The following is a 27,763-nucleotide window of genomic DNA, read 5'->3' as shown; positions in this document are numbered from 1 at the left end:
TAGGAGGTACTGAGCAATCGGTGCGCTATCCAGCTACGACAGAGTTTCGAGCGAGGCAACAGCAATTGTTGCAAACAAACCACTTTCCCTTGGCATGATCTTCCGTATTGTCATTTTATTACAGCCAAAAAAAGCAGAAGGAACACGTGTTTTTGATGTATGGTATACACCTTCCCATTTACCCACAAGGCTCCTGAAGCTTTATTTGTGTAAGTCTGGTTGACTTAAGACCATCGAAATTATAGTGCCGTCACCTCTACATTCCTCGGTCAGGCCAGAAAGCTAGCCTGCCACACGCAATACCACCTTTAAGAGATGCCATGCTACCTTGGCGTTGGGAGCAGTGGAAACAGTGCAGGTCTGAAATAAAACGATAATATTCTTCATTAGACTGAATTTCATGCACCATTTTGTTGCCTTACGTGAAGTTGCCGACTACACCAATATGAACAGACTACATGTATAATGACAAATTTCAAGAAGCTGATCATTCTTTGAGGGGGAGTTTTTCTTGCATTCTAGTGCTGTCGTGGCGAGTGAAGAGAAAAGTGAAATCATGTGAAGTACCAAATGCGGCTCACATTGCAAGCGCTGGTTGCACGCCGTTTTCCGTACAGGTTTCCGGGGCGTGGAGCATTCACTTAAGAAAGTTTGTTTCTGAGGTGCCTGCGTTGATGAATGATTTCTACTTTTGCGACTGGAAGGGGTCCAGCATATTCGTGCTCGTCGGCTACGCCTCAGATACGCCGTACCAATGCGCTGCGGCGTCGTGCATGACCGAACCAAGTCAGGAACGCTGCCGGGGCTTACCTGTGTTTCCAGACTAAAGCCCTTTCGGGTACTCTTAGGTGCTAGCTTGATAAAGTCTGACTATTCCGGATTCATTATTCCACGAGGTTTAACTGCCCAAACCAACACTGTGGCTATAAGAAATGCCACATGATGCATGTCTCCGGATTAATTTTGAGTACTTGCGGTTTTAGGTCAAATAAAGTTTTGCGTTTATCTCCAACCAAATGTGCGTGCGACAGAATGCTTAGCAGTAGGTCGCTTTAACCACTCAGCTACAGAGGCGGGTTCGGCTACATCTATTGAACGTGCCTGGCATGGCGACTTGCTCGAGCACACGACGTAGTCTCTAATACACTTGCGAAAGTGGGGGAAGAGACTCACCGTGACCTCGCAAGGACGTAAGAAACCGTGCTCGCCAGGCTCGTGTCTGTATCGCCGACGTTTTTTTCGCATCGACATCGACTGCTGCGTTCTCGATGCTGCTGTGACGTCACGGGTTGGTGCTTCTGCTTGTATACTACTGGCGACTACCCCACAATTTTTTTTTTCGTTGCCGCCATTTCACGGGGAACTAACCCCCTCAGCTTCACACATGCACAACGCATCTGTGAAAGGCTGCGTCGCGCAGTCCTCCAGCAATACTCAGAAAGTACCGCTGCACATTGTTAACTACTCCTTCGCGTGAAGGCCGTCATACTGCGAACGGGTTGTGTGTAATGTGGCATGGGTTAGTCGCCGGGCCACCAATTCATTATTTTATTGATGCACCACATTTGTCGAATGAAACACACGTTTCCCTTCTTCCTCAGGCTTCATTGAATTACCCTGGAAACTTTATAGCTTTGTTGCGGGGGGGGGGGGGGGTGGGGGGGCGAGGCGGGCCGAGTCAATTCGCTCTTGCGCGCCATAGTGAGATACTGCGTGTGACATTGCGCTATTAAGAACAAGATAGGAAGGAGCCACTTGCACCTTGCGTTCGGCGGCTGCAACAATGTCAGAGCCAGGGATAAATGTACTCTAATTAGCACTGCTATTTGACATGTGGTCTTGCTAAGACTTAGGTATCCAACATTAGATCACCGATGCCTTAACATGATCCCATATATGATTGCACCAAATGCTTCTGGGCGCTTGGCGCGAGTAACTTTCCACCGTGGTTTATGGCTAGCCTGCTATTCTAGATACAGATTACACAGTCTGCTTCTCTGTGTTTCTCCACGCGTAGCATTTTAATGGACGTGCGTGATCCTCATTCACGCCGGCGCGCTCTGCAGTGGTCGCTACAGTGAGCATGAAACCCAGTGAATAGACCCCATGAGCAATGACTAGGGCTCGTGAGATTGCTCCAATTGCCACGCTTGCTCTCCTTGAAATTCTGGTAAGTGTTTCGGCCTGGATGGGGCTCACGTCGACGAATTAATGAAGCTTGATGCACGTAACAGAACTAATAATTGCGGGGACGGAACGATTATGCCTACATAGGGGGTTCCAAACGCATAAAGACGAGTGGCCTAGACGAGATATTTTCAAAGATACACGATCTTTTTGGCGACCTCCCTGGGTGCTGCGTTGCCTCGAGAAAGGATTTTTCAAAGCTTGTCCGGACATCTACAGAACCCTATCACTAATTATTACAGTATATTTTGGCCTTTGCCGCTGAGGAGATGGAAAAATGCCTAAAACAAAGTGGCTAACATACTAAAAAAATCGCGAGCGCCGCTTCCCACTTGCTTGTTTTCTGCCAAGTCTCTACTATCCAAGCCATTATAAAAGAATGCCCTCGCTTTGCACAACAGCCGCCATATCACGCAGCGCATCACGGGTCTGCCTAATACCACTACGACAATGTCTGGTAAGGATCAATAGCATCAGCCAGCGTAACAGCGTAATCCACATCATGCGCCACGATTTTGAGGCAGCCTATTCACCATCCGGCTCCACGATGCCTACAAATCCACCACCAGCCACGATTGCGATGGTTCAGGAGCTTGCCCGACCGGAATTTGAGAACAGCGCTCTCAACTCCTTATACTGGTCAACACAACCCAGCGTCCACCACTTATCTCGTAGCCCTTCTCGTCGCCGATAGTTCTTACCCACCACTTTCTGAAATCCGTCTGGATGGCGGCTCCACACGTACCAATAACACTGCCGAATTATTTTTAAAAAATGCACGTACCCTCATTGTGTAACAAACTGCACCAATAATGCTCTCCATGAATACAAGAAGAAACATTGGACTCTTTCTCAGTACTCACCACAAACTTCTCTACAATCTTTTTTGTCTTCATGTCATAAGATAGGGTGTCTTGCTGTCGGAATGAAAAAAATAGATTGTGTTACAGGTGAAGGGAGTATTAGGTTTTCAGCTCGAGGAACCACCATATTGCAAACAGGGAAGACACAAAAAATGTGTTTGCGTGAACATGCAATAAAAAGCGCGTGCAAGTTTTAGAGAACGAACCTCTCTGCAGTGACAGTGCACTCTTGAATACGCGTTTGCTTGGCATGTATGATGACATGGTATGGAAGAATATTGCAGAAACATGCGTACACGCACACACACACACATATATATATATATATATATATATATATATATATATATATATATGTGTGTGTGTGTGTGTGTGTGTATATATATGTGAACTGGCAGGCGCTCAACGCGGTACGCACGTAGTCAGGCAAGTGGCTCGTCATATGTTCTAGTGCTTTACTTTCTTCCGCACCGGCGACAGCACTTCGCATTGGACCATAACTTATTCTTAGAGCTGCTGGAGCGTCATCTGAAGTTTGCTAGAATGCCCTGCAAATACCTATACTGAACAATTTTGAACGGCATACAATACCTGTAACAGGGAAGACGATTCGATTATTTTCTTTCAAGAGGCCAGGTTGCGTACTTCACTTTGCTTAACCTTGAAAAATTTTGTTAGGTACGGTGTAGCGTGAAAGCAGCTTGTCATGTGTACCGGCACAGCGATAAGAACACGGCATCAGAGCTAGAGTTGAGAGAGATATTTGAAAGTTCAGGTGGTGACTGTCGTCTTGGTCATTTGTGATTCTTGTAACACTCTGAGTCGATTGTAGGTGATCTCACCAGGCGTGCTACTGGGGACATGCGGCATGCTTTTGTGCCATATTCAGAGTTATGTTGTGGCACCAAAAAAAAGTGGTGCGAAACTGCATATGGGATAGTTGATGAAAAAGGTAGAAGGGGAAAACAGGCGTTGTTCTGAAGGCAAATTTTTAATGCAAGGGTCACTTACACAAGAGGCATTAGGCTATCTGAGTTGCAACGATAGGCCAAAATGCACATTCGTGTTGAAAATGAGTTACTGAATGGCGCCCGAGGTCGAAAGGGTTTCGTGTTTGCATGGCGGCAACGATACGCAAAAAATTAACTTAACACTATTTAGAGCACTGGTGAGTATTGAACTATGTTTTTTCCATGTTGCAGCCCATATTGAACGTTTCTTTACAAAGACATCATCATCTCTGACAAGGTTCTCACATCTCTGACATTCGTCTTCACAATTAGTTATAAAACGGTGCCCGAGATCAAAAGGGTTTCCAGATTGCATGGCGGCAACGATACGCAAAAAAATTTATTAACTAAACACTATTTCAAGCACTGGTGAGTATTAAACGATGTTTTTTTTTCCTTCAACGCCACCATGAATTCTTGCAGCCCCTTCGACCGCGGGAACCATGCTGTAGCCCATATTGGACGTTTCGTGAAACATTAGCATGATTTCCAACAAAAAGGCCACGAGGTCGTTTTTCAATGGGTACCTGGCCACTGTGGAATCAGTGGCAATGATTCCGCCGATAACGCTGCTCGCACAGCACATCAAGAAGAGCAAAGCGTTCCAATTCCGCTTTCGAGGACTGACACTGCAAGGCAGCTTCGACAACTGGCACGCAGTCTCAAAGTGACCAAGTGGAACTCGCCAAACTTATGACTTACACGACTGCATCGACTAAACTCCTCCCTGCAACTCCGACCTCCACTCGGGCTTCCTCGACGTGACGCTACACTTCTCTATCGCCTTTGGTTAGGAGTTCCCTTCACAAAGGCATACACTACATTAATTGGAGTGACTGAGAGTGCAGTATGCGAGGTCTATGGCACCGAAGAAAACATCGACCACCTGCTGTGCCATTGTTCAAGACATGCCCTAGAGAGACAAGAACTTGCCAAAGCTTTCCAAAAACTGGACAATCGGCAGCTTTCTGTGCAGGTGCTGCTGGAACCCATCGCCTATCGGCCCATAAAGCGGTGAAGGCGATTTTGTGTTTCTTAAGGACGACGGGTTTGTGCGACCATCTGTGACTATTGTAGTAATTTCTGTAAAACCACACGCGTCAGCGAACTTGCCGCAATTTCCTTCTTTCCTTCCCTCCTCTCTCTCCATGTTATCTTTGTTTTCCCCTTTCCCATTCCCCCGGTGTAGGATAGCCAACCGGACGTTTTTCTAGTTAACCTCCCTGCCTTCTACTTTTCTCTTTCCTACTCCCCCCTTCTTTACACAGACATCATCATCTCTGACAAGGTAAAATAAAACTGTTCATCTAGTCAGTCCGTTTGTGCGAGATAGCGAGTTTGTGCCGGGGTTTTGTTGAGCAGGAACGAAGATTCTCTTTGACGACTTGCAACAGGAAGTAGTGGTTATTGTTTGTGACCAGCTAGTGAGGTGTGTCATTGAAAGGTATCTCGTCCTGGAGTACTACGGTTGCAACGTCTACACCGGACATGGTGAGCAGTGAACGTGCGTGGCGTGTTACACTGCATAGCGCTTCGCTTAGTATTCTGCTATGGCTAACCACTTGTTTCGGGACATTGATGTTGCAGAAGAGTCATCAAGCTGCACGCCGACACGGACGAACGCTTGTGCATCTCTGTCGATGGCATGAAGGAGCCCAAAAACTTGCGTAGGTTGTTGGCAATCTTCACAACCTGCGAAGCGGGCCAACTCCAGTGGCAGATTTCAGGAGAAGCGAGAAAACGTTCCGCGAAGCTGTACAGGTCTGACCAGTAATTCCGACGTTGGTCTCCGTCGTAGGAATGATTAGTACCAAGGTGCCCTATGCTAAGGTAGACCTGTACCACAGCAGGCGGTACACCTGTACCACTTGCAATAAGGTGTCCTGTGGAGCTGCTCATGAACAGTAGGCTTGAGAGAATATGGGAGGGCCAGCAGAAAATTACGGCAACAAGAAGCCATGTTGCGTCGGTGCATGATGTACTCGCCTGAAGCGAACGTCGTAGTGCGCGATTCAGGTGACTATAACCAAGCCCTCGATCGTTGAATGTCTTAATTCTTCTTTTAGCTCTTCTATATCATTATTCAGAAAATCAGACATGGCTGGGAGATAGGCGTGGGAATCTCGTCCGCTGACTTCAGCTGGATCGGTGAGTTACTGGACAGGCAATTGACGTCATTGAGCCAGCAGGCACACTTTTAAACTAACCAGAGATAACTTTTAATTCATGGTGCCAAACAAAGAAGGCTTTCGGATCTCTATTCACAAGAGCCCTCACAGGCCATGGCGGTGCGCGTTGACAAAAAACGGGTAGCCAAAAGCGCTCCAAATTTATTGACCGTCAACTTAACAGCGAGACAGCGAGTAGGTGGTGGGCGTAGGCAGTCACGCACACTTGTCCGTGGGGCTGTTAGGCATGCACATAAGCCCAGCACCTCCGTCAATGTAACACGAATAAAAAAATGTGGCAGAAACGTATACACAGACTTCTAACATTCAGTCACAATCTTCGTCTGAGAAACTCAGTAGCTCTAAAATGACCAGCGGCTTTACTTTTGCCTTTACCTGCGAGGGTTAGCGAGGCTCAGTCAGACAGGGAACACACCACTGCGATAATCGGAAAAACAATACTGTCTATTCAGGACAAAGCAGCTATCCGCAACAGCAAACATAATTTCATACCAAGCAGACATTCAGAGGAAGAGACAAAGAAAAGATTGAGAGAAAATCCGGGGCGACGGGACTTACGCCTTTTCGCCTGAGTTGTGAAGGGACACTAAAGTGAACCCTAGACACTTCAAGTGAAGCCGCGCCTCACTAATTCAGTTCAGGAACTTCTCTCTCGTTGCACACGTGAACGAAACTCAACAATTAAACTTTTCGGAACAGGAGCATTGGTTGGCACACAGTAAACAACGTCGATATAAGAGCTATTGAAAACACAATTTGCCTTTGGAGCTATCATTTTCGTGATAACTTTCATGCTCCACCAATAAGCGGCTGCAAAGTTTGCGTACCACGCATTAAACCGCAGGCGTTCTGTGGGCTTAGTAGCAGGCAACTTGTTAATAATCATTTATATGGTCCCTAAGCCACCAAGGCTTCAGATTCGAGACACTCGCTGCAGATTAGCATCCACGCTTATCTGTGTGCTTCTTTCTGATAGAGAACACTCTGCGCTGCTTCAGTTTTGGCTACAATGTGAAAGAAATTGATCTCTCTTTCAAAGGAATTAGCGAGAACGCGAAAGTGAAACGTGCAATTTACGCACTAGTGGTAGCTTCGCTGAACACTCGCAAATACAAGTCCGTAAATATGCATGATTAAACAGTTTACACTGTCGCTCAAAGCACGAAGCCATGAGAGCAAGTACGCGAGACCTGTGTAGATGAGGCCCAGCGTGTACAGATCCCTCCGGTCTAGCGGATGGCTACCAGGCGTCATGGGCATATCCGACGCGACGATTTTACTCCGTATGTTGCACGAGTGTGTCGTTAATTAGATCACCGCTCGGTGAACGCCATCGCTCAGTGATGGTCACCGTGCGGGGATGGAGCTGTATTGACGCGCTCGTGCCACATAGGGAGGGGCCGTCACGCCGGATATAGTTTTGAAACGGCTATGTCACTCGTACACCCCCCATGTAAACGGCAATTTTGTCACGAGCGCGAATTTCTTATCTGGTACTTTGTAGGCAAAATTTGGTAGGCCTAAAGAGAAAAAACAATGCAAAAAGCTAGCAAGCTCTCATGAAAAGTATTTTTCTTCTGCGAGATGGCGAAACGCCATGCCTTTGGTTGCCTGCGCACGACTTCCGCTGCAGGTGCGAGCGGAAACCTGCACCGCTTGAATTTATTTTTTTACATTGGTTTGCTCTTGCATACCTGGTTTGCAACGTCCTTCAGTTTCTATTTTCTTTTGGTGCTCACATGTGCACAACCCACGTGTATGAACCCATATTTTTTCTTCAAGATGGACGAGCTAGCACGTCATGGCACGCGGCGATTTTGTTTCGGCAGAACGTGGGCAGGTAGAAAAACGTGCTTTATTCACTGCTTTTCGAAGCGAAGCTTGTAATGCCTCACCCGTGTCTGTGTCAGTATTAGTGTTCCCGTACGAAAACAACCCAAGCAGCGCGAGCTTAAAAATTACTTGTCGGGCTGGGTATTTGAACCTGTGCCCTCGCGTTGCATGATCACAATGCTAACCGTTTTATAGCTACTGCCAGTTTATCATATGCGCCCTTAAAAGCGGTGTTTTATATGCACGAAGAATTAGACGCAGCGCAAGGCGCGAGCCAATCACAGGCTTCCCCTCCCCCCGGAGCAGTGAAAGGGTGTGATGGCGCGTTCGCTCGCCTCGCGCCCACCGTTTCCCACCAGTTCAGGCCCGGTAGTCAGATGCGGAGGCCGCGTTTGGTTCGTTCTGCTTAAGAGCAGATTGCGTTGAAGGAAGGGCAGCGAGTCTTGCGTTTGGCCGAAGAAGAGGCGGTGTTTGGTGAACGTCGCCTGGAACCCGCTCGAGAAAGCGCTCTTCGTCGACGCGCCGACCCCGGCGTTAGCAAGCGCGAAGCCGAGGCGTTACGACAACGAACAGCCGCGGATCCCGAGCTTCGCCTGCCCTCCTGTTCACAGTAGTGCAAGTGCGGTCAATTTTATTAGCAACCTATCGCACAGCAAGGCATTCAATACGCAACAATATAATGTTGAGCTGAGTGTCTTACTTTTTCAGTACAAATGGGCGCATTCTGTGCTACGATCATACATATTGTTACGGGAAGGAAGAAGCGTTCGTCTATTTACAAGTGGCTTTTAATGGCTGAGCCAACAAGCGTAGAGCATCGATACTCTTAAACACTTCTTCGTCGTCTCTAATACCACCATCAGCGTCGTCTTCTTTCCACATTACCGACTGTGACATCACCCCCGTCAGAAAAAGCACCTGATTGGTGCGGCTCATCTGTCCGAGAAAGGTAAGGTTTGAGACGGCTGACGTGGATGATGTCAGAGAGAGGTGAAGGCACCGTGGCATCCAGCGGAGACACTTCATACGTGACAGGGGTCACCTGGCGAAGGATGCGGTGAGGGCCATAGTATCCCGAGAGGAATTTCTCCGAAAGACCAACATGCCGAGTTGGATACCAGACTAGCACAAGAGCACCTGGTTCATAATGCACGTCGTGATGGCGCTGGTCGTAACGGCACTTCTGGCGTGTCTGTGAAGCAGAAAGACGAATGCGGGCAATCTGGCGTGCTTGGGTCGCTTTGGTTATGACATCCCGAGTGTACTCTGTCGGCGAATCGAGCGTGGTCGAGAGGAGTGTCTCGAAAGGCAACGTTGGCTCACGGCCGAAGACGAGATAGAAGGGGGAATAGCCAGCTGTGTCGTGGCGCGAGGAATTGTAGGCGAACGTGACAAATGGTAGAGCAATGTCCCAGTCGCGATGATTGGAGGAAACATACATTGCGAGCATGTCAGTTATTGTGCGGTTCAGGCGTTCGGTAAGACCGTTAGTTTGAGGGTGGTAAGCGGTAGTAAGTTTGTGTTTAGTAGCACATGATTGAAGTAGCTCGTCTATGACTTTGGATAGAATGTATGTGCCGCGATCGGTGAGAAGTTGACGAGGTGCACAGTGGTGCAAGATAACGTCGTGAAGCAAGAAATGTGAAGGGATGGGTCAGACGGATCAGAGAGCAGGCGTTCGATAATTGGGTGTAACGACTCATCGCGTCGTTGCTCAGCGCCAATGTCTTGCAAGGCAGAGAGCGAAAGAACGCAGATCGGTGCGACATCCACTAAGCCGTCCGGTACATCGACGGGATTTCGAGACAGGCAGTCGGCGTCCTGATGTAGACGACCCGACTTGTAGACCACAGTGTATGTGTATTCCTGCAGCCGTAGGGCCCAGCGACCGAGGCGTCCTGTGGGATCCTTAAGGGAGGAAAGCCAACAAAGGGCGTGGTGGTCGGTTGTAACTGTAAATGGCCGACCATATATATAGGGTCTGAACTTGCCCACCGCCCAAATGAGGGCGAGACACTCGCGCTCGGTAATCGAGTAATTGCGCTCTGCGGGAGAGAGGAGGCGGCTGGCGTAGGCGATGACGCGGTCGTGCCCACAATGGCGTTGAGCTAAAACTGCGCCGATGCCGTAGCCACTAGCGTCAGTGCGGATTTCTGTCGGAGCGGAGGCGTCAAAATGGGCGAGAACAGGAGGTGTGGTGAGCAGCGTGATGAGCTGCGAGAAAGCAGATGCTTGTTCTGAGCCCCGAGAGAAAGGAACGTCTTTCTTCAGGAGGTCTCTCAGGGGACGGGCAACATCGGCGAAATTTTCCACAAACCTGCGGAAGTACGAGCATAGGCCAATAAAGCTGCGAACATCTTTGGCACAAGTTGGTACGGGGAAATTCTGCACAGCGCGAACTTTAGCGGGGTCGGGGCGAATGCCTGATGAATCGACGAGGTGTCCGAGCATAGTTATTTTGCGGTGACCGAAGTAGCACTTGGACGAGTTGAGCTGCAAGCCAGTGGTGCGAAAAACAGAAACAACGGATGAAAGTCTTTCAAGATGAGTCGCAAAAGTTGTAGAGAATACGATGACGTCATCCAAGTAGCACAAACAAATGGACCATTTCAAACCACGCAAGAGCATGTCCATCATCCGTTCAAAGGTCGCCGGGGCATTGCACAAGCCAAAAGGCATTACCCGGAACTGATATAGGCCGTCTGGTGGGACGAATACGGTCTTTTCACGGTCCATTTTGTCCACGGCAATTTGCCAATATCCAGAGCGAAGGTCTATAGATGAAAAATAAGTGGCACCATGGAGACAATCCAGAGCATCGTCAATGCGGGGAAGTGGATATACATCTTTCTTAGTGATCATGTTTAGATGACGATAGTCAACGCAGCATCGCCAGCTGTTATCCTTCTTTTTGACGAGAACAACAGGGGACGCCCATGGGCTGGAAGAGTTTTCAATAGTCCCTTTGGCAAGCATCTTGTCAGCCTCGCTCTGGATAACTTGTCGCTCAGAGGGCGACATCCGGTATGGGCGTCTGCGAACAGGTGCCGCATCGCCGGTATTTATCCGATGTGTCACGACCGTAGTTTGACACAAAGGGCGATCGTTCAGATCGAAAATGTCGGAGTAGGACTCTAGGAGGCCACGGAGCTGTGCGGCTTCTTGGGTTGAGAGGTCCGCTGCAATCATCTTTGTAAAGTCGTCGGTCGGTACTGATGCAGAAGGCGCAGAAATGCGGCACTCGTGCGTTGGTGACAACGTGGCAAGAGACATGCCTCGAGGAACTACTTGTGGGCACTGTCCGAAATTTAGGATGGGAAGACATGTCTGATTGTCCGCAACAGAAACGATGGTGTGTGGGAAGGAGACATTGTAAGAAAGCAGGACTGACGTCGAGGGAGTAAGGACATAGTCTCCGTCAGGTACAGGTGGGCTGGCTAAAACAGGGATGAAGGTTGCTGCAAGAGATGGCAGGCGTATAAAATCCGCGGAATAAAGTTGAGCTGGAGCTTGAGCCGGAAGGTCAATGGGAACAGGAATGGGATCAGTGGACGTCTGTACACGGGTCCCAAGGTCCTTCTTCGCAGCACGTTGGCGGCCGACGGGTTTGCCGAACAAATCTCTCAGCTTCTGTTTACACTGGTCCTATTAGATTCGTCGGACGATCCTACGGCTGTCAAGCAGATGTAGGACTCGTCGGACTACCTCGCCGCTGCCACCATTTGAAGGAGTCGAAGGTCGTAGAGATGAATTCGGTGAACAGGATTTATTTACAGATTAACATATTTTAAGACAAGACATACATCGGCAGTCTAGCGCGACTCCCATATGGAGCCCGCAAGATTAACATTCAGCAAACAGCATTCGAGCACACAGCTCACTACTACATTTTGAGCATGACAACGAGCACTCAGCTCCCAACGACGAGCACGACACGAGCACGACACGAGCACGCTCTAGCAGCCGGCAAACGCTGCTTATAAGCCTCCGCTTGACGTCATCGTTCGGCGTGGACAGAGCACGAGTGGTCGGGAATGTTCGTCCAATCATTGTAAACTTGCCAGCGCCCCGCCGTGTGGCCCACAGACACTAATGCACACACAAGTTCGAGCCCACGCACAAAGGCTCCGGAGTCGACGTCAGAGGGCCTTGTAGAACTCTCGGTACAGCATAGCTCGCGGTGTCGTCGACCGAGGGCCTCGTAGAACTGCGCTCTCCGTCCCGGGTGGCGCGGCGGCGTACCACATTCCAGAGCTGACCGCGCGCCACGTGGCTGTCGGTCATCCGCAGTTCTCGGAAGGCGCCTCGTCTGGGGGGCTTGGAACACGTGCAGCGGGCTGAAAGCTAGCACGTTGCCACCCCGTACGGCCATTCCTAACAGTCCCAACTCGTAATCTCTTCTTCATGTGTTTCGAACCAGACCCGTGCTGTTTTCTTGAGGTAGAATATTATATTAGCCAGCATAAGCGTGTGATGCCACCTGTTGTCTGCGCTGACCCGTTCATAATTTTGTAACCAGTGGTCAACATCAACGTTGTCAATCCCGGAAAACATGCCTGGGTCTAGAGGCTGGGCCAGGATGACCGTCGGTGGCGACGCTGGGGCCGCGGTTGAACTCTCTCCTTCGGATGACATGGCGGCCAGGTTACGTCCGCTGCGGAGCTCCGTCTTGCTCAAGTGATTACCCCGCACGTCCACCAATGATGTTACGGGAAGGAAGAAGCGTTCGTATATTTACAAGTGGCTTTTAATGGCTGAGCCAACAAGCGTAGAGCATCGATACTCTGAAACACTTCTTCGTCGCCTCTAAGACCACCATCAGCGTCGTCTTCTTTCCACATTACCGACTGTGACAGTATATAAGACAGCGTCCTACAATTTCTCATACACAAAAAAAAACTGCTACACAGGCCGTGTTCATTTTCTCCGCACAATATAACCCTACTAAGGCCGTTTTTGTGGCAACAGTTATCTGTGAATAATATATAGATCATCAATAGCAGCAGGTCAACATCTTTCGCATGCCAGTAAAAACAACTTGCTTTTGTATTACATACAACGGGTAAAGTCGAAAAAACATGCTATACCGAGATGGTGCCTCAGAAAGGCTGGCCAACGTTTCGATAGGAGGACCTATCTTCGTCAAAGGCGGCCTCGTCATCCTCGGCGTGTTAGTTTTGAAGGGTTAGTGCAGTGACGTCACGTGCGGGTGTTGTCGCTGACCGCTGGTTTTAAAGAGAGAGACTACCAGAGGAAACAAGCGCTGTCGTCCGACGTCTGTGAGCTTCATTCCCAAGACGAGGGGACAAGAGTGTGAGAGTGGGCACGCGGGGAGAAAAGAAAAGAAGCAAAAGCAGAAAAAAGAAAAAAAGAAAAAGGAGAAAAAAAAAAGGGGGTGGGGGAAGCCAGGGCGGCACAAAGACTGAGAAGAAGGGGGAGACGTCAGTGGACTAGCCAGAAATTTTGTTCGGGGGGGGGGGGCTCCCGTTCCAGCTCGGCCTCCACTATACGCACTGTCCAGACAAGCACAATATGCATTTTTTTCGCAGAAGAATAAACTCGTATGCATCAAAAATTGTGCCCGAAATACCTCATATCAATGCTTCCATGTTATCCGTATATTTAATAACTAAATCAAACATCACACGAATTTTAGAACTATATCAGCTTGAAATCAGCTAAGCAGTGCATGTCGCTGATATGAAAAATGCAAAGGCCATGAAATGCACAAGTTGAAGACAAATATTTTAACGAAAATTTGTCATTCAAGAACCCTATTTACATGTTTGTACATATCCAGGGGAAAATCTCAGTGGCTAATTTCTTCTTAGGAAACACCTTCAGCTGTCAGATACCTGACGACACCACGCTGCTCAACTTTCGGAGTGTCCATATGTCACGCAAGCACGTTCAACCTAGTGCATGAAAGCATTAAAGAACCTTACACCTGTGGATCACTTGTAAATGAGAGAGGCCTGTGTGCTATGCACGTGCCTCGCAAATAACGAACAGAACAATTATTGCGCGGGACTGGTTGGCTCACTTTCATTTGGCTCGCACTCGTATATTAGAAATGCTAAGATACAATGGAATATACAAATGCGAAGACAGAGCTTGATAAATGGCAAAAACGTGTCACTGGAAACAAAGTTCACTGCACGCATGTACAAAACGTCGCAAGAAGTTATATAAATATAGCTACAAGACTCCAATAAATCTACGTATCTAAGAAAAAGTCGCTGTGTATAAAGCGACACACAAGGCAAACAGACATGTTACGCAACCACAGATTCACAGATCACACTTTCACTCCACTCCCCTTGATGTATCGCGCGCGACAGGAGGCGGCCCGTTTCCTCACTGCTTTTCTCCCTTGAGCACACAATACTCATCCACCATCGTCAGTTGACCCATGTCACCCCTACCCGCCTATACGCTTTCACTAGCACATACAGTACGCGGCGCGCGATCAAGATGTCATCGCCCTTAGGCTTTATACGAATCATGAGGGCGACGGCGGTGGCAGCAATGTGCCTGGAGTATCCATATAATCGCTGTCGCAATAATGTAATAAGAGTATTCGGCAACTGAAGCGTTCCATGGCCCATAGTTTTCCGCAAAAGGATAAGCAGTAATAAAGTTGAACTTTCCCCGTGCAACAATTTCCTGCCCGCAACGATGTCTTGCTTTTTCTACTGTGGGGCGGGGTCACAGAAATGAGAAAACGCAAAGGAAAGCATGTTGGCCGCAATCGAATGCCTACTTTGGGCACTTATTGTGGCTACCGAAATCGAAGAAAACGTGAGATGCTTGGCCCACAAAGAACCATACGCGTGCTGCTCGGTATCCTACACCGGCGATACAAAGTTTTCCGGAGAGGTTACGCTCAGGCGAAAGCATTGGAATCTGTCGAGTCTGCGCTGCGGGGTTGCCAGATCTTCGGAAGAAAAAGTAGCCGAAAAATTCAGAAAGGAAGCCCAAAAAGGCGCCAACTAGGGCAAAGGCTTTAATTGGTAGCCAAAAATCTAGCCACTTGCGACAAACGAACATTTGCCCATTGTTAACGCGAAAATAACGAAGAACAGACGAAAAAGACCTGCCGCGCTGATGACAAACAAAAATAACAGAGGAAAAGAGTCGTTATCACATAATATTGTATCTTAATTTACCATAATATATGACCAACTGAAGTTCTTTGATAATTTCTGCCACACACTTGCGATACTTTCTCATAGCCGAAGTGGCATCGCCACTTCAGTAGAATAAACTTGCTGAACGCGGTCCTTGCACAGATGGTTATATTACCTCTATGTCACTATGACTGCACTTTAAACGTTCCCGTGCGAACACTATGACGACATAAACATTCTCAGCTCCCTCGTACGCAGTCGCATAGTCACGTAGGCATTGGCCCCCTAATGTCATGGCTGCCATGACGTGTTTTTGTTTGTTGCAGTCGTTTCTGACGCGAAGAACCACGGTCTTCGAGATTCTGTATAGAGGTAACCGTTCCCTGGGGTGATATTAGAACATCACCTATTGCTTCCGTCCTGCGAAGGTCACAAAAGCATTGCCTGTAAGAGTGGTTATTTCCTGTTACTCGGAGAGAGCTGCTTGGGCCTGTCCTATTATCCGTCAATGACGGTCCCAAAATGCCCGAGGCGTTGATTTCTGCCACTGAGCGTTGCATGTGAAGCATCTCGGGCAGTCCTGGATAGCCCAGGGTGACAAGTCGAAGAGGACCACTGAGAATGTGGTGGCGATGATATTGTCACATGGTAGTGACGTTAAAGAACACAGTAGCGATACACTGAAAGACAAAATTTGCTTTTATTGGGCGAACCTGTGCCCATAAAACAGGCTACACTTAAAGCACAACGAGAGCGGCGAACACAGTCGGCGATCGTCGAAAATTTGATCAGCGGGTCAAACGCGTCGGCTTTTATATATCAGTCGTCGAATGTTCCAGAGTAATCGCTGGGACCTGCATGCATTCCACAAAGTTCTACGCCATTCGCATCGCGCATACATGCAGTCAGATTACACAAGGTTCGGCGACAACAGACAGCGGATAGAAGCATCGATAACATTCCTGAAATTTCCGCTACATTTAGACGCGTCCTGCGCTGAGCGTTAACATTTCGTGGACGGTAAAAGCGCTCACCCGTAGAAGATAAACGTGTTCACGTGTCAATATCTTTGCAGCTCCTGAATTTGCTTCCGGAGCTCGCAAGACACGGGGGTTGCAATGTGGGCATATTGGTAATGCATCTTCAAGTGCGAAAACGTGTGTTCAAGTGCGAAATGTGTGTTCAAGTGTGTGTTGTATCGCGATTAAAAGGCGGGACAAAAGAAGGCAAACAGGGACACACACAGCACTGTGCGTGCTCCTGTGTGTCTTCTTTTGTCCCGCCTTTTAATAGCGCTCTTGTACACTCCTTGCAAGACACAAAAGCGTTGCCTTGAAGATCTGACGTTTGAGGCTGTTGCTTCGTGGGGGCCGTCGGGGGAAGTGTAATTCAGCTACTCCTTATACCAATTACCACCTACAAAAGTAGCCATGAAGCAGGCAAGTCTCCAAACCCGATTTTCAGTCGTCAGGGGCCTCTAGAAGTAGCCAATTTGGCGAGAAATCGCCAAATCTGTTGACCCTGCCCCGCAGTGATGATGTCGAGCGACCATGCATTGTTTCTTTTTCTCATCTGCTAGCCAGAAAGCGAGCAAAACCTTGTCAGGCGAAAATCCACCCGGCCAGACAAAAAGGAACGCGCAGCGAAGTGCGCCGCGCGATGGTCGGGGCAACACGAAGAAAACGCATGCGCTCTGGCGGGCTCCGGCAGCCCGCGGGTTGCGAGAACAAAACAAAATATTTGAAGAGACTCAATGTGTCTGCGCGAATAAAAGTAGAAAAACAAATAAGAATTTAGTGTCATGGCATGGTTGCTTTGGCGCAGGTGAAAAAAAAAAAGATGTTGATATTTTCTTTGACATCACGGCAAAAACGAACGACAACGCTTTGTCTCACAGTGCCTCACTGCGTGCTTTGTGAACTTGCCTGACAGTGTGTTGATTAGGTTTGTCTCGTTGTATGGTGAATTGTACGACTTTAGAAAGTCAATGCACTTTTGATGTCAAACGTTTATAACAACATTAAAGCCACAAAGTTCTGGAATTGAAAATCTAAAGCACGACTTTAGAAATGTCAGTGCACCTTTTTCATCAAACGTTTATGAGAAATTTGTGGCCATAAAATTTCAGAATTGAAATCCATGCGCTCCATAGATTCCGCGGCCTCCGTGAGATGCCGCAACGAGCCCGCTCGCCATCAAAGCGCCGTTGAAACTTTGTCCCTGGTTGTGGTTGTCTGCGTTATGTGATTCCACGTGCATGGGCGTTGCCATTAAATCCAGCCCGATTTCGCTATGTTTGCGTTGAAATGTCTTTTCGAGCGGGAAAACGTCATTCTAGACAAAACACAGAAAGATTTCCAGCGCCGGGGGTTGTTTTGGTCGGTGGTGAATGACATCACGAAAAAATTTCGGGATGGGGCTGAAGCCCCATAATCGACTAATTCACAAAAATTCACTAATGAAGCTGTTAACTAATTGTCCTGTGGCCCATATCGCAATTAAAAAATTCTAGCAGTGGAATTAGCAAGTCCGATCCACTTAGAAAGCATTCTCAGCATGGCACCACTTTCGCGATAATAATTCCCCAACTTTGCGGACAAATGCATATGCGTTCCATTCACCTCCTCAACAAAACGTCGTTTTATGCATTCCAGCACAAAAGTAACTGGGACGGCAATATATTTCTCCGCAAATTTGGGAATTATTATCCCGAAACTGGTGTCATCTTGAGAATTCGTTCCAAGTGCATCCGCCTTGCGAAATCCACAGCTAGAATTTTTAAATTGAAATATTGGCCATAAGGTAATTAGAAAAAAATTTAATTGGTAATTTTTTGATAACTGTTCGATTATTTATTTCAAGTTTTTGCGCAGGATTTGTCCGCCTCTTCTCGTAGATAAGTTCATTAACTATAATTGGGCTATTTGCCACAGGCAACCTTTAAAAATGTTTTAAATTGTTCACTGAAACCCCCGGTATCTTCATGTAGCATGTGAAAAGCATTGCTTATTTTTCAGTAGCTAGCTGTAAATACTAGGCATCACGTTTTAGAGCTAGTTTTCGTTATCAATTATTCTTTTTGATATCTTGTTAAGAATTAGGTAATTGAGCGTTTTATTTACATTGGCTTCATCTTTTCTTCAAAATATGATCCCATGAAAACGTACTTCCAGTGCTGTGAAACTGCTGGGCTACTGAGCGTCTCTATTCTCGTTTTGCTATTTGCTAATTTCTGCTATAGAGCGGCAACCAGACCCTGGGAGAATGCGGCAGCGGGTGGCCAGAACTGACTTCGCCGTATCATCTATCGTAGCACCAAGCGCGACGCGACTTTTTACGAACGTGAATTCGCTCGTTGTAAAAGAAAACTGTTCGGTTTTTTAATAGACAGTTTTATAACAGCGTTTGTCACCTTACGCACGTTAAACCTAAGCTCCTTTGCGGGACATTACGTTGCGTGTCCTTTCAAGTCTTTTAGTGTACCGTACGGAAACGCAAACTTAAAGAAAACCTTATAACAGGGTGCCGTCTGGTGCCTCGTACGGAACGTTTCGAAGCCAACACGATCCATTAGCAGCTATCCTGCTGTTGTTATGCGGACGCGTCTCATTAGGCCTACGGGCGCCAGAATCGCCGAACGAACTCGGAAGATGGACGCGCTATGTGCTCATAACTAACCTTTCCGGTGAATTTAGAGAACGCGAAAGCACAATACAATAGTTTGCGAGTGAGAGCAATGCGAGTGATAGCGTAGCCATCGTGAGAATTCACGCTGAAGCGCGAGACATGGGTGCCGCCATGTTCGACAAGAATATTATTTAGCGTTCGAAAACATTGGGGATGTTAAACTCGCAAAATAGCGTACGTTATCACAAAGCACGTAAACCACAGAAACTCGATAACGTTCAGAGCATGCCAAGTGAGGACGACGCTATTTATTTACGTATGTAATGCGTTCACGTTTAATTGTAAACGCTATTCTAAAACTGTCTACTTGAGCCTACACTCTGGAACATCGTGCACCACAGATGAGCAACCGATAAAGGGAAACTGATAAGCAAGCTGTTTCTTGGCGGACGCAGAGCACATTTCGCTGTGTAACGTCACATGGCACACGACGCCACAGCACAAGACGGGGAATATACAGTGGTTGCCGTGTTATTAGCACTTGCGCCTTTCCCTGTCACATGGTATCTGTACGAAAACAATTAACTACAGACGCAGAGATATTCGAAAGGACAAATTATTTCTTTTCCTTTTGTTCATCGATTGAGGACCGCTCTTCCACTCATACAGTCGGCACAGCAGACCACAACAGTCTTGTTTTGTTCGGGTGGGTGACGTGCCTTCCTCTGAAGTGGTCCGAGCACAGGCGGTATCGGTTGTACATCTGCTGCTGTGTGAGCCCCGCCAGGATTCCTGATTTAGCGTAATTTTTCCATGTTTGAAAACTGGAACATGGGCCAAATACCGCGTGGTCATGATTAAAGAAGGTCAAATCAAACAACACATAAAAGCTACACCAAACTTGAGAGTACGAGAAGCTACAAAAAAAAAGTACCTCCTTCTGAGCACAGGTTGAAAAGTGAAGAGCACCGCGGTCGTCGCGCACGTAGCTCCAATTTCTTATTTTAATTTAAACGTAAACGGTGACTCCTATGCAATTCAATTTTATTAGCCTCTTGCTTGGTCATAAGCATTCAAAGCTGGTGATGTCAGAACAAAAAAAAAAAACTGGTCAACACAATCTTCTCCAGTCTAACAAGTTCATGCAGCAATCATTAAAGTACCTTTCGTAAATATAAATTCCGAAGCTTTCTACTGCTGAAAAAAATGTCCAACAACCACTAACATATAATGAAGCGAAATTTCTATCTGCTCCTGAGCTAGCATCTATCGGCTCATAAGCAATTCCCAACGGGCAGCTTCAGTTCTTCACAACACTACAGCAAAATGTGTCGCGCCAAACCAAAACGATATTCACTATACAGAAATCAAGGAACATCTTTTCTTTATTCTTATAGCGGTTTTCACAAGGATAGCTCTCGTTTCTGTCATAACGACTGCAGAAAAGGCGTGATTACCTCTCGTTCACTGGGAAACGCAAAGTTTTCGCCATGCTGTTCCTTCGCGGGTTGTCACACCATAGATCTGTTCAGGACGCCTTGAGCTCTGTCGTCGCTTTTCCGACGTTGTCGGAACGTTCGCGGCCACAGAAACCGAACCAGGAAGAAAGAACATAGCGTCGAAATACGCGAAAGTGATTGAGTTTTCCGTTGGGTATCAGGAAAAGTGAGACGCGTTAGTGGCAACACCAAAACTTGCTTAATTGGCCACCCACTGCTTATGACGCCTGGTATCAACCTGGTAGACTCCGGGGGTGCTGTTTACGCTAGCCCTCAATCACGCTGTAACCGTCACCTATTGGCAACACCTTGCGCCATAATCGCCAACTTAATTCGACCGAAACACACTTCAAAAAAGCGTCATCCTTACGACTCACCTCGATGTCCACGGTGCCAGGAATATTGTCACAGAACGACTCGATCAGTGATCAAATAAATGACGCCTAGACATTCATACTGCCACAAAAACACAAATAGAAGGGGACAATTGTTTTTATAAACCGAACCTAGCTCTGCCTTGCATCCTAAACATTACGTAGGCAAATTATCGCCACCTTAGGGTTTTGCGCGATGACGACTGCGCGATGTGCGTAGACAAGAAAGATCTTTGGTGGGGCTCGGCCTAAAACAAATTGTTGTTACCAGAATTCATTTTGCGTGCTTTACATGCTAAAATCACAATCATATTGCGAGACACAACGTAGCGAGGGATTCCGTTGCTATTTTAAATACCTGGGATTCTTTACCGTGCATTACACTTTAGTACACGAGCGTTTTACATATTGCCAACATTGAAATAACTACGTCGAGCTCAGCAGCGCAACTTGATACCCGGTAAAGTACCGCAGCGGTTCGATGAATGTATGGGAATTTAGAATACAAATATCCTTCAGTCAGGAATAAATGCAGTCATTTCCTGACAGTACCATCACAGGCTCATTTTCTGCTATAGGAAAGCATTGTGCTGCAATTATGTCAAGTTCAAGGCAAGTTAAATGTATGATAACAGGCTTGCACAAACCAGCGCGGCCGGTTAAATTATTTCATTTTTTTCGGTGTTAAATGAGTAAAAGCCTCTCCAAGTGCGAAAGCAGCAGCTGCTCATGCTGCATTTGAGCCTCTGACACATCAAAAAAACAAAAATTTTGGTAGTAACCTACCCAGATGGCCCAAAGCTTCTTCCGCGCGCACGGTATGATTGCCTGCAACAAAGCGTCAGACAATAATATGAGAGAACATAATGAGGTGCGTGCGCAATCTTGGAAACGTTTTCCCGTTGCGGTGTTTATATTTTTTGTTGTGTAGCAAGAAACGCCAACAACAGGTGCCGTCTAGTCGGAATAAGCTCGTGCATCCCACCGTGAGCAGCGGTATGCATGAGCCTTTGCGCTGAAAGCTTCGTTGCTTCCTTCCGACTTCTTCAATGAATGTGTGCTACTTCACCTAAACATTACTAAGAACAGCACGTTAAACCACTAAACGAAACTGCTGCACAACATCAATGTACCACGGGTACATTGGGCGTTCTCCCAAAGTGCTACGTATGTAGAAAAACAGAACATTTTTGTTGCAGATGTTGCAGTGCCTAGCTCGAAACCGATAAAATTTTCAAAATGATATCCCATGGCGGCTGTCAACTGACCTGATTAAGTTTGCAATTGCTACATGTACCATGCCTTTTTTTCGAAACAGGCTTATAACCGCACGCGAACAGAGGACACATTGAAGGGACACACGGAACGCTGCATGTGTGTCCCCTTCACTGTGCCCCTTGTTTCCGTTTCCTTAGTGCCGTACCACCGAGCTCAAGTCGGAACTCTCCTAGCGTGCCCTAGGGTAATGAGCTAAATAGCTAGATAATAAAAAATGACCACACAACAAAGTGTAAGCAGTGATTTCTCACGCAAATAACGCCCATATGTTTCAGTGATCTACTTCAGGTAATAAAATTGCGGTATCTGGGGCAGGAGATTTTTGGTTCTGTCAGAATTCTAGAAAACATCTGGTACACTCATCGTAGCTGTCATTCAGCACGCACAGGTTCTTTAAGAAGTAAAGGTTAATTTATGTCTTAATTTGGCCTAAAGAAAGCCGAGCCTAATCAGGTATTGCGTTTACTGTACAAGGTGAAGTTCCACGGAGTTGCACCCACTGGAAATATGAAAATATGAACCCCTTGCAGTTCTTTCACCAGTGTTTCATATCTGTATTTCTTCAACAAATGCTGTTCACTATGGTCTACGTATTAGCGAGGGCTTACCTGAAGCTCCAAAGTATTTAGTTCTTTCGCGCACGCTTGGCTCTCGTCACAAACGCTCTTGAGAAACTGGTTAGAAAGCGAATAAAAGCACACACGATTACTGCTATGAAGAATAAGTAACACATTATATCACTTTTGTACGTAGGCTGTACAACTATAGTTTTATAAAAGTTACTCTAAGGCGAAATCATACAGAACCGCCTTCAAATTACAACCTGTTCTCGTGTTTTTCCACACGGATAGCCCTCCCACAAAGCCATACTAGCAGGTTGTCGACTATAACTGCATGGTGAACCTATGTTTTACACGTTCACCACACGATTTGTCAAATGACCGATTTCCTTGAACATATTGTGTCTTTCATACAGAAATTAAATTAAATTATGGGGATTTACATGCCAAAATCAATGTCTGATTATGATGCACGCCGTAGTGGACGAATCAGGAAATTTCAACCACCTGAGGTTCCTTAACGCGCACCTAACTCGAAGTACACGGGTGTTTTCGCATTTCGCCCCATCGAAATGCTGCCGCCATGGCCGGGATTCAATCCCGCGACCTCCTGCTCAGCAGCCCAACACTATAGCAACTGAGCAACCACGGAGCAACCACACGAAGAACAAGAGCTATGCCGCAGACACCTTCAGCACACCCTTAGGATAATCGATGGGAAAGATGATGAATTTTAAAAGATCTAATTGTGGTTTCTTTATGTAGCTTGCGGGTATGTAAAGACATGTGACACGTCACAGAATGCAGCGTGTAGTTTCATTGATAGCCGTATAAATATAATGTGTATATCATGTGTGGGGTGAGGAAAGTGCTAAACCAGAGGAGGTTTAACGACATTGAACCACTTGGTCTTGTCCAAACGCAGTTGATGGAAGACTGATGTTACCGAATTTTTAAAATTGTTTTTGTCCAGTATGAGGGTCTTCAGGCAGTGTTGGTCATTAGCCAACATTGCCACCATCTCGTCGTCCCAATATTCCGCAAGTATTAACACCTCCTGCTCCGAATCTTGCGTTCGGAGCAGAAAATTTGTATTTTCTTCAAGGCAACGTGAACCGAAAGGACTGGCAATAATAAAAAAAGCGCATTTTCACAATATGTGCGAGCCGTCTGCCACAATTTCCGCATGAATAAACGAGCGTAGGCAGCTTCAAACTTTGAAATTTCCATCACATTCACGTGATGAATGCAGAGGATTAATACATAAATCGTTTTCATGCAATGCCCACATTTTCTTTTAAGTTTTAGGTGGTAGGTCAAATGGTGAAGCATAGATAACCAATCTCAGAATGCAGTGACGTATGGGATTTCTTTTCTCAGTTTCAGATAAGATGAATAACCTGCAGCACTGGACTTTAAATAGCATTCTGAGTTGCCGCATTCTCATTTCTCACGTTATTTTTGACCTTTAGTTGTTTTATTCGTGAGTATTTCTTGCACAGTCTTTCTAATTACTACTGGAATTGCTTACCAGAATAGTTTGAACATGATTCTGTTACTTGCCTTTATAGCTATTTCGTTTGGCGGATGCGGTCGAATATCTTTTATCATCGGAAAGCAATCCCGCGCAGCGCGTTGAGTGGCTCGTCCAATATCGGTTGCGTAGTATATCACTGCGAATCAGACAGAAAGCGTGGGAAAACAAATCCAGCAAAGCTATCGCTATTAGGGCATGCAGGTATCGCCGATGCGGTAATGCAATGAAATGGTACCAAAATTTCTATTTTATCTGCGGCGTTAAAGGCTGAGCACATTAGGTAGACAGGCCTGGTGCTGGTGTCCTTGACTGGTTTACTAAAGAGCGCTAGGCAGTCCACATCGGAATCATCGCTTCGAGCGACAGGAAGCATGTCACCCTATGCACACTCTATCACTTAGTTGTACCGTGAATCACATGACTAATGTGTTATATAGGAGTGAAATATACTACAAAAACACGTGGTACGTTATTAAATACAGAATAGAATTTTTTCGCGAATAATTTTCAATTAGAGGTGTGTTGCAGTACTGTCCGTTGTGTAAAGTCATCAATATGATTCTGTAATTGGCCACCACACATTCTGACCACCGCCAAGCTAGTTTAACGACTTGTTTTGCCACAAATAAAGTCGTTTCTCTATCTGTCTCTCTGTAGTTGGTATCGTCTGTGCTAAAACTAAACGTTTCTTTCTCACGCGGCAGTGCGACTACAGCTAAGCGGCCAAAATCATGCAGAGCGACAAGGTTTCTTGCTTTTGTGTTTATTCAGGCTCTCGCCTGAATAAACATTTAGGCATGATAGGCTTTCGTATATGAAATGTCGGGTAACTTTAAAGATTTCCGGTTAGACGAATTTCAAGCAGGCATTCGAACAGTAAATCCAAAACCCGCCACTGTTTGGAAGGGCCGGGCATTGGAACCAAGATTGCTGGGTAGCGTTAATGGATCGTGGCAAATCATTTCCATTTGTCACTTCAAACATTGTCTCCCGTCGCGGTACGCGGTGCATTTAGGTTGCGTGTGATCGACTGTCTCTAAGCTATGCTGATCTAAGCTAACCCTATGCGGTACAGATAATTGTTCATGTATGCAACGATCAGTCCAAGATTTTGCGATGTCCCCAAGTGTCGAGGAAGTGATCGTGGAATTTTCGATCTTACTTATGGATCAATATAAGCCAGAAAGCTATCTTAGTGAAGCGGCAGATACCCGAGGCGATCTTTTTCTTGATATTCATATTTTTTTGCCCTGTTCAAAGCATCGGCTTTAGTAAAAGATTTTCTTCGGAAATTTTGGTTTTCCCGAAATACCGGCATGGCCAGGTATCTGTTGAAACGTGATGCATTGTCCAGCAATCTTAGATTTGTGGTGAAGATAGGCAATCCCAAATGCTGCAGGTCGATTATTACATCGGTTGTGGCTGTTCCACATACTTTGTAGGGCTGCTTTCGAATCCGTGAATATCACCTATGTCTTTGGCGGCTGGTGTCGAAGTACATACACAAGAGACTCCTTAAAGGCGAACTGCAAGGAAATTTCACTTGTGCGTCAATGACTATATATGCGGAGCGTATGCACTCAACGTAATGTTGGCAATGCCACAAGGCTGCTAATTTTCTAATTTTGTTATAGTAGGCATTAAATAGCGCTTATGAAGACGACGCGTGCACCTGGCAGAAACACGGTATCGACGGGGATATGGCGAATATTGAAGAGCCGTGCGCAAGTGTTGATCTCTCAGTTGGCCCTTGTTGCGCCTATAGGCATGTTGATGAATGTGTGTTTTGTAGCGCAAGGACCACTTTGCGCCTAGGCAGCCAGGCGCATTGCTCGCTCATGATTTGCGAGTTGACGGGCGACTCTGGGCGCGCTCTCTCCCTGCTGCACTCGTGATTTGAGTTTTTGCAAGAATGCCGATGCGTTGCGTGGCAGTCGGGTGGTCGCATAAGAACTCCTACACAAGCAGTGCGTGTGCAGTACACAACGCTGAGAAAGGCTGAATGCATCTTTCCTGTTCTAGCTTTCGGAGCGAAATTAAAGCGTGGACCGTGATGGAGCAGGCAAGTGTGACGCGGGTTATCCACCGCGCACAAAGCATATAAACTACAGTTGACGAAACTGCACAAGATAGATTTCAACAGCACAGAGATAATACCTGCTTCGCAACCGCTTTCGCGGGTTAAAAATAACCAATACATGCAGCAATGGGGCACGAAAACCAAACGTAACGTTCAAAGGTAAGCTGTAAGCAAGTGCGATATTACCGGGCGATCCTTTAAGCTAGCGCATCATCTTCAGTATATTTCGTATGTCTGTACATTGGACGTGTTGAAATAGACAAACGATATTCTTTCTTGCACAGCTTCATAAACGAGCAGGAACCGCATGCTGCATTTGTCACGAAGGAGAACGCATCCCGGCGGCCAATGGTGTAGATGTGGCGACAAGCCATGCAGGAATGGAATGCCGGCAGAACCAAATGGTCGAAGCTTTATCACCGCCGCAGTCCTTCCTGTCTGGCCGCTAGTTTACGCACATGTAGGACCAAGCCCGAATTGCCCGGCGGTGCCAAGCCTCAGCTAATTATCTTCCTTTACTACAGATGGCGGTAGTTGCCTGGTCGACTGACGAGTCCCGCGCTTCTAGCGTGCGAGGCAACGGCCGGTGAAGTCGAGAACGCCGTGCCGGGGAGGCTAAGATCGCTAAAGTTTTACCCTGCGCTTTAAACGTGACCCGCAGAAGCGCTGTGACCAACTGTTGCCACAGCACCAACGTACAAGTACGCGACGAGCGAGCGCTTCTAAAAATTAAATTATGGGGTTTAACGTGCCAAAACCACTTTCTGATTATGAGGCACGCCGTAGTGGAGGACTCCGGCAATTTCGCCCACCTGGGGTTCTTTCACGTGCACCTAAACCTAAATACACGGGTGTTCTCGCATTTCGCGCCCATCGAAATGCAGCCGCCGTGGCCAGGATTCGATCCCGCGACCTCGTGCTTAGCAGCCCAACAAAATAGCCACTGAGCAACCACGGCGGGTAGCGAGCGCTTTTGTGTTTGTCAAAGGAGCAAACGCAACGCTCGCTTTTCTGAACCCGAACAACATGCTGCTGGTCAGCCAAGCTAGCCAGCGATGCACTCTGTTCCAGCTGCTCCGGCTTGCGATAGGACATGTTCCATTCCCGTGCAAGCGACACTCGACTGTAGAGCGTCTAATTTCCGCCGATTTAGCGTAACTACACACCGCGCTGATCGCGTGCGCGTTTAGCCGGACTATACAGCACCTTTAGCTAGGCCACCCCTATGCGCTCTTCTTCGAGCGGAGGAACAAAGCATCGAGGCCCTGATGTTGAACACACACAACCGGACAGAGAAAACTGGCTGCACTCAGAGAATACTTCGCTTTAAAAGAACATCGGGAGCGTGCGACGGCGTTGTCACAGTGCACAAGGCAGTTAACAAAGTATACTAACTCTGTGGCTAGCAGACGTACGGATATACAGCGGAACGCTTATAACCGGAACGGAACACAAGCAAGGAATGGCATAGCCTCCTTTCTAGGAGGCCTGGGCAAGCATACGGCACGAGGGCTGGTTCTCTCCATTCTTCACTGTACGTTACTTCCGCCGGGCGATAATGGTGGCGTTTTCTTCCGTTTCGGTATAATAACATCG

The 27,763-nt window shown here is 47.0% G+C and overlaps 1 protein-coding gene across 1 annotated transcript; it reads right to left on the bottom strand.

Annotated features, from left to right (window-relative positions):
- Nucleotides 1-246: 246 nt before the first annotated feature.
- Nucleotides 247-27,262, bottom strand: LOC139055734 (uncharacterized). Its single transcript, XM_070533266.1, has 5 exons — nt 27,185-27,262; nt 22,599-22,664; nt 21,499-21,540; nt 3,051-3,104; nt 247-360 (listed from the first exon to the last, which is right to left on the bottom strand). The coding sequence occupies exons 1-5, from the start codon at nt 27,260-27,262 to the stop codon at nt 283-285; spliced, it is 318 nt and encodes a 105-aa protein (XP_070389367.1). The 3' UTR covers nt 247-282.
- Between the last annotated feature and the right edge of the window lie 501 nt (nt 27,263-27,763).

Source organism: Dermacentor albipictus, chromosome 2 (genome assembly GCF_038994185.2).
Source record: "Dermacentor albipictus isolate Rhodes 1998 colony chromosome 2, USDA_Dalb.pri_finalv2, whole genome shotgun sequence".
NCBI lineage: Eukaryota > Metazoa > Arthropoda > Arachnida > Ixodida > Ixodidae > Dermacentor > Dermacentor albipictus.
The sequence above is the reverse complement of the archived record's forward strand: the minus strand, read 5'-3'. Positions and strand labels throughout refer to the sequence as shown.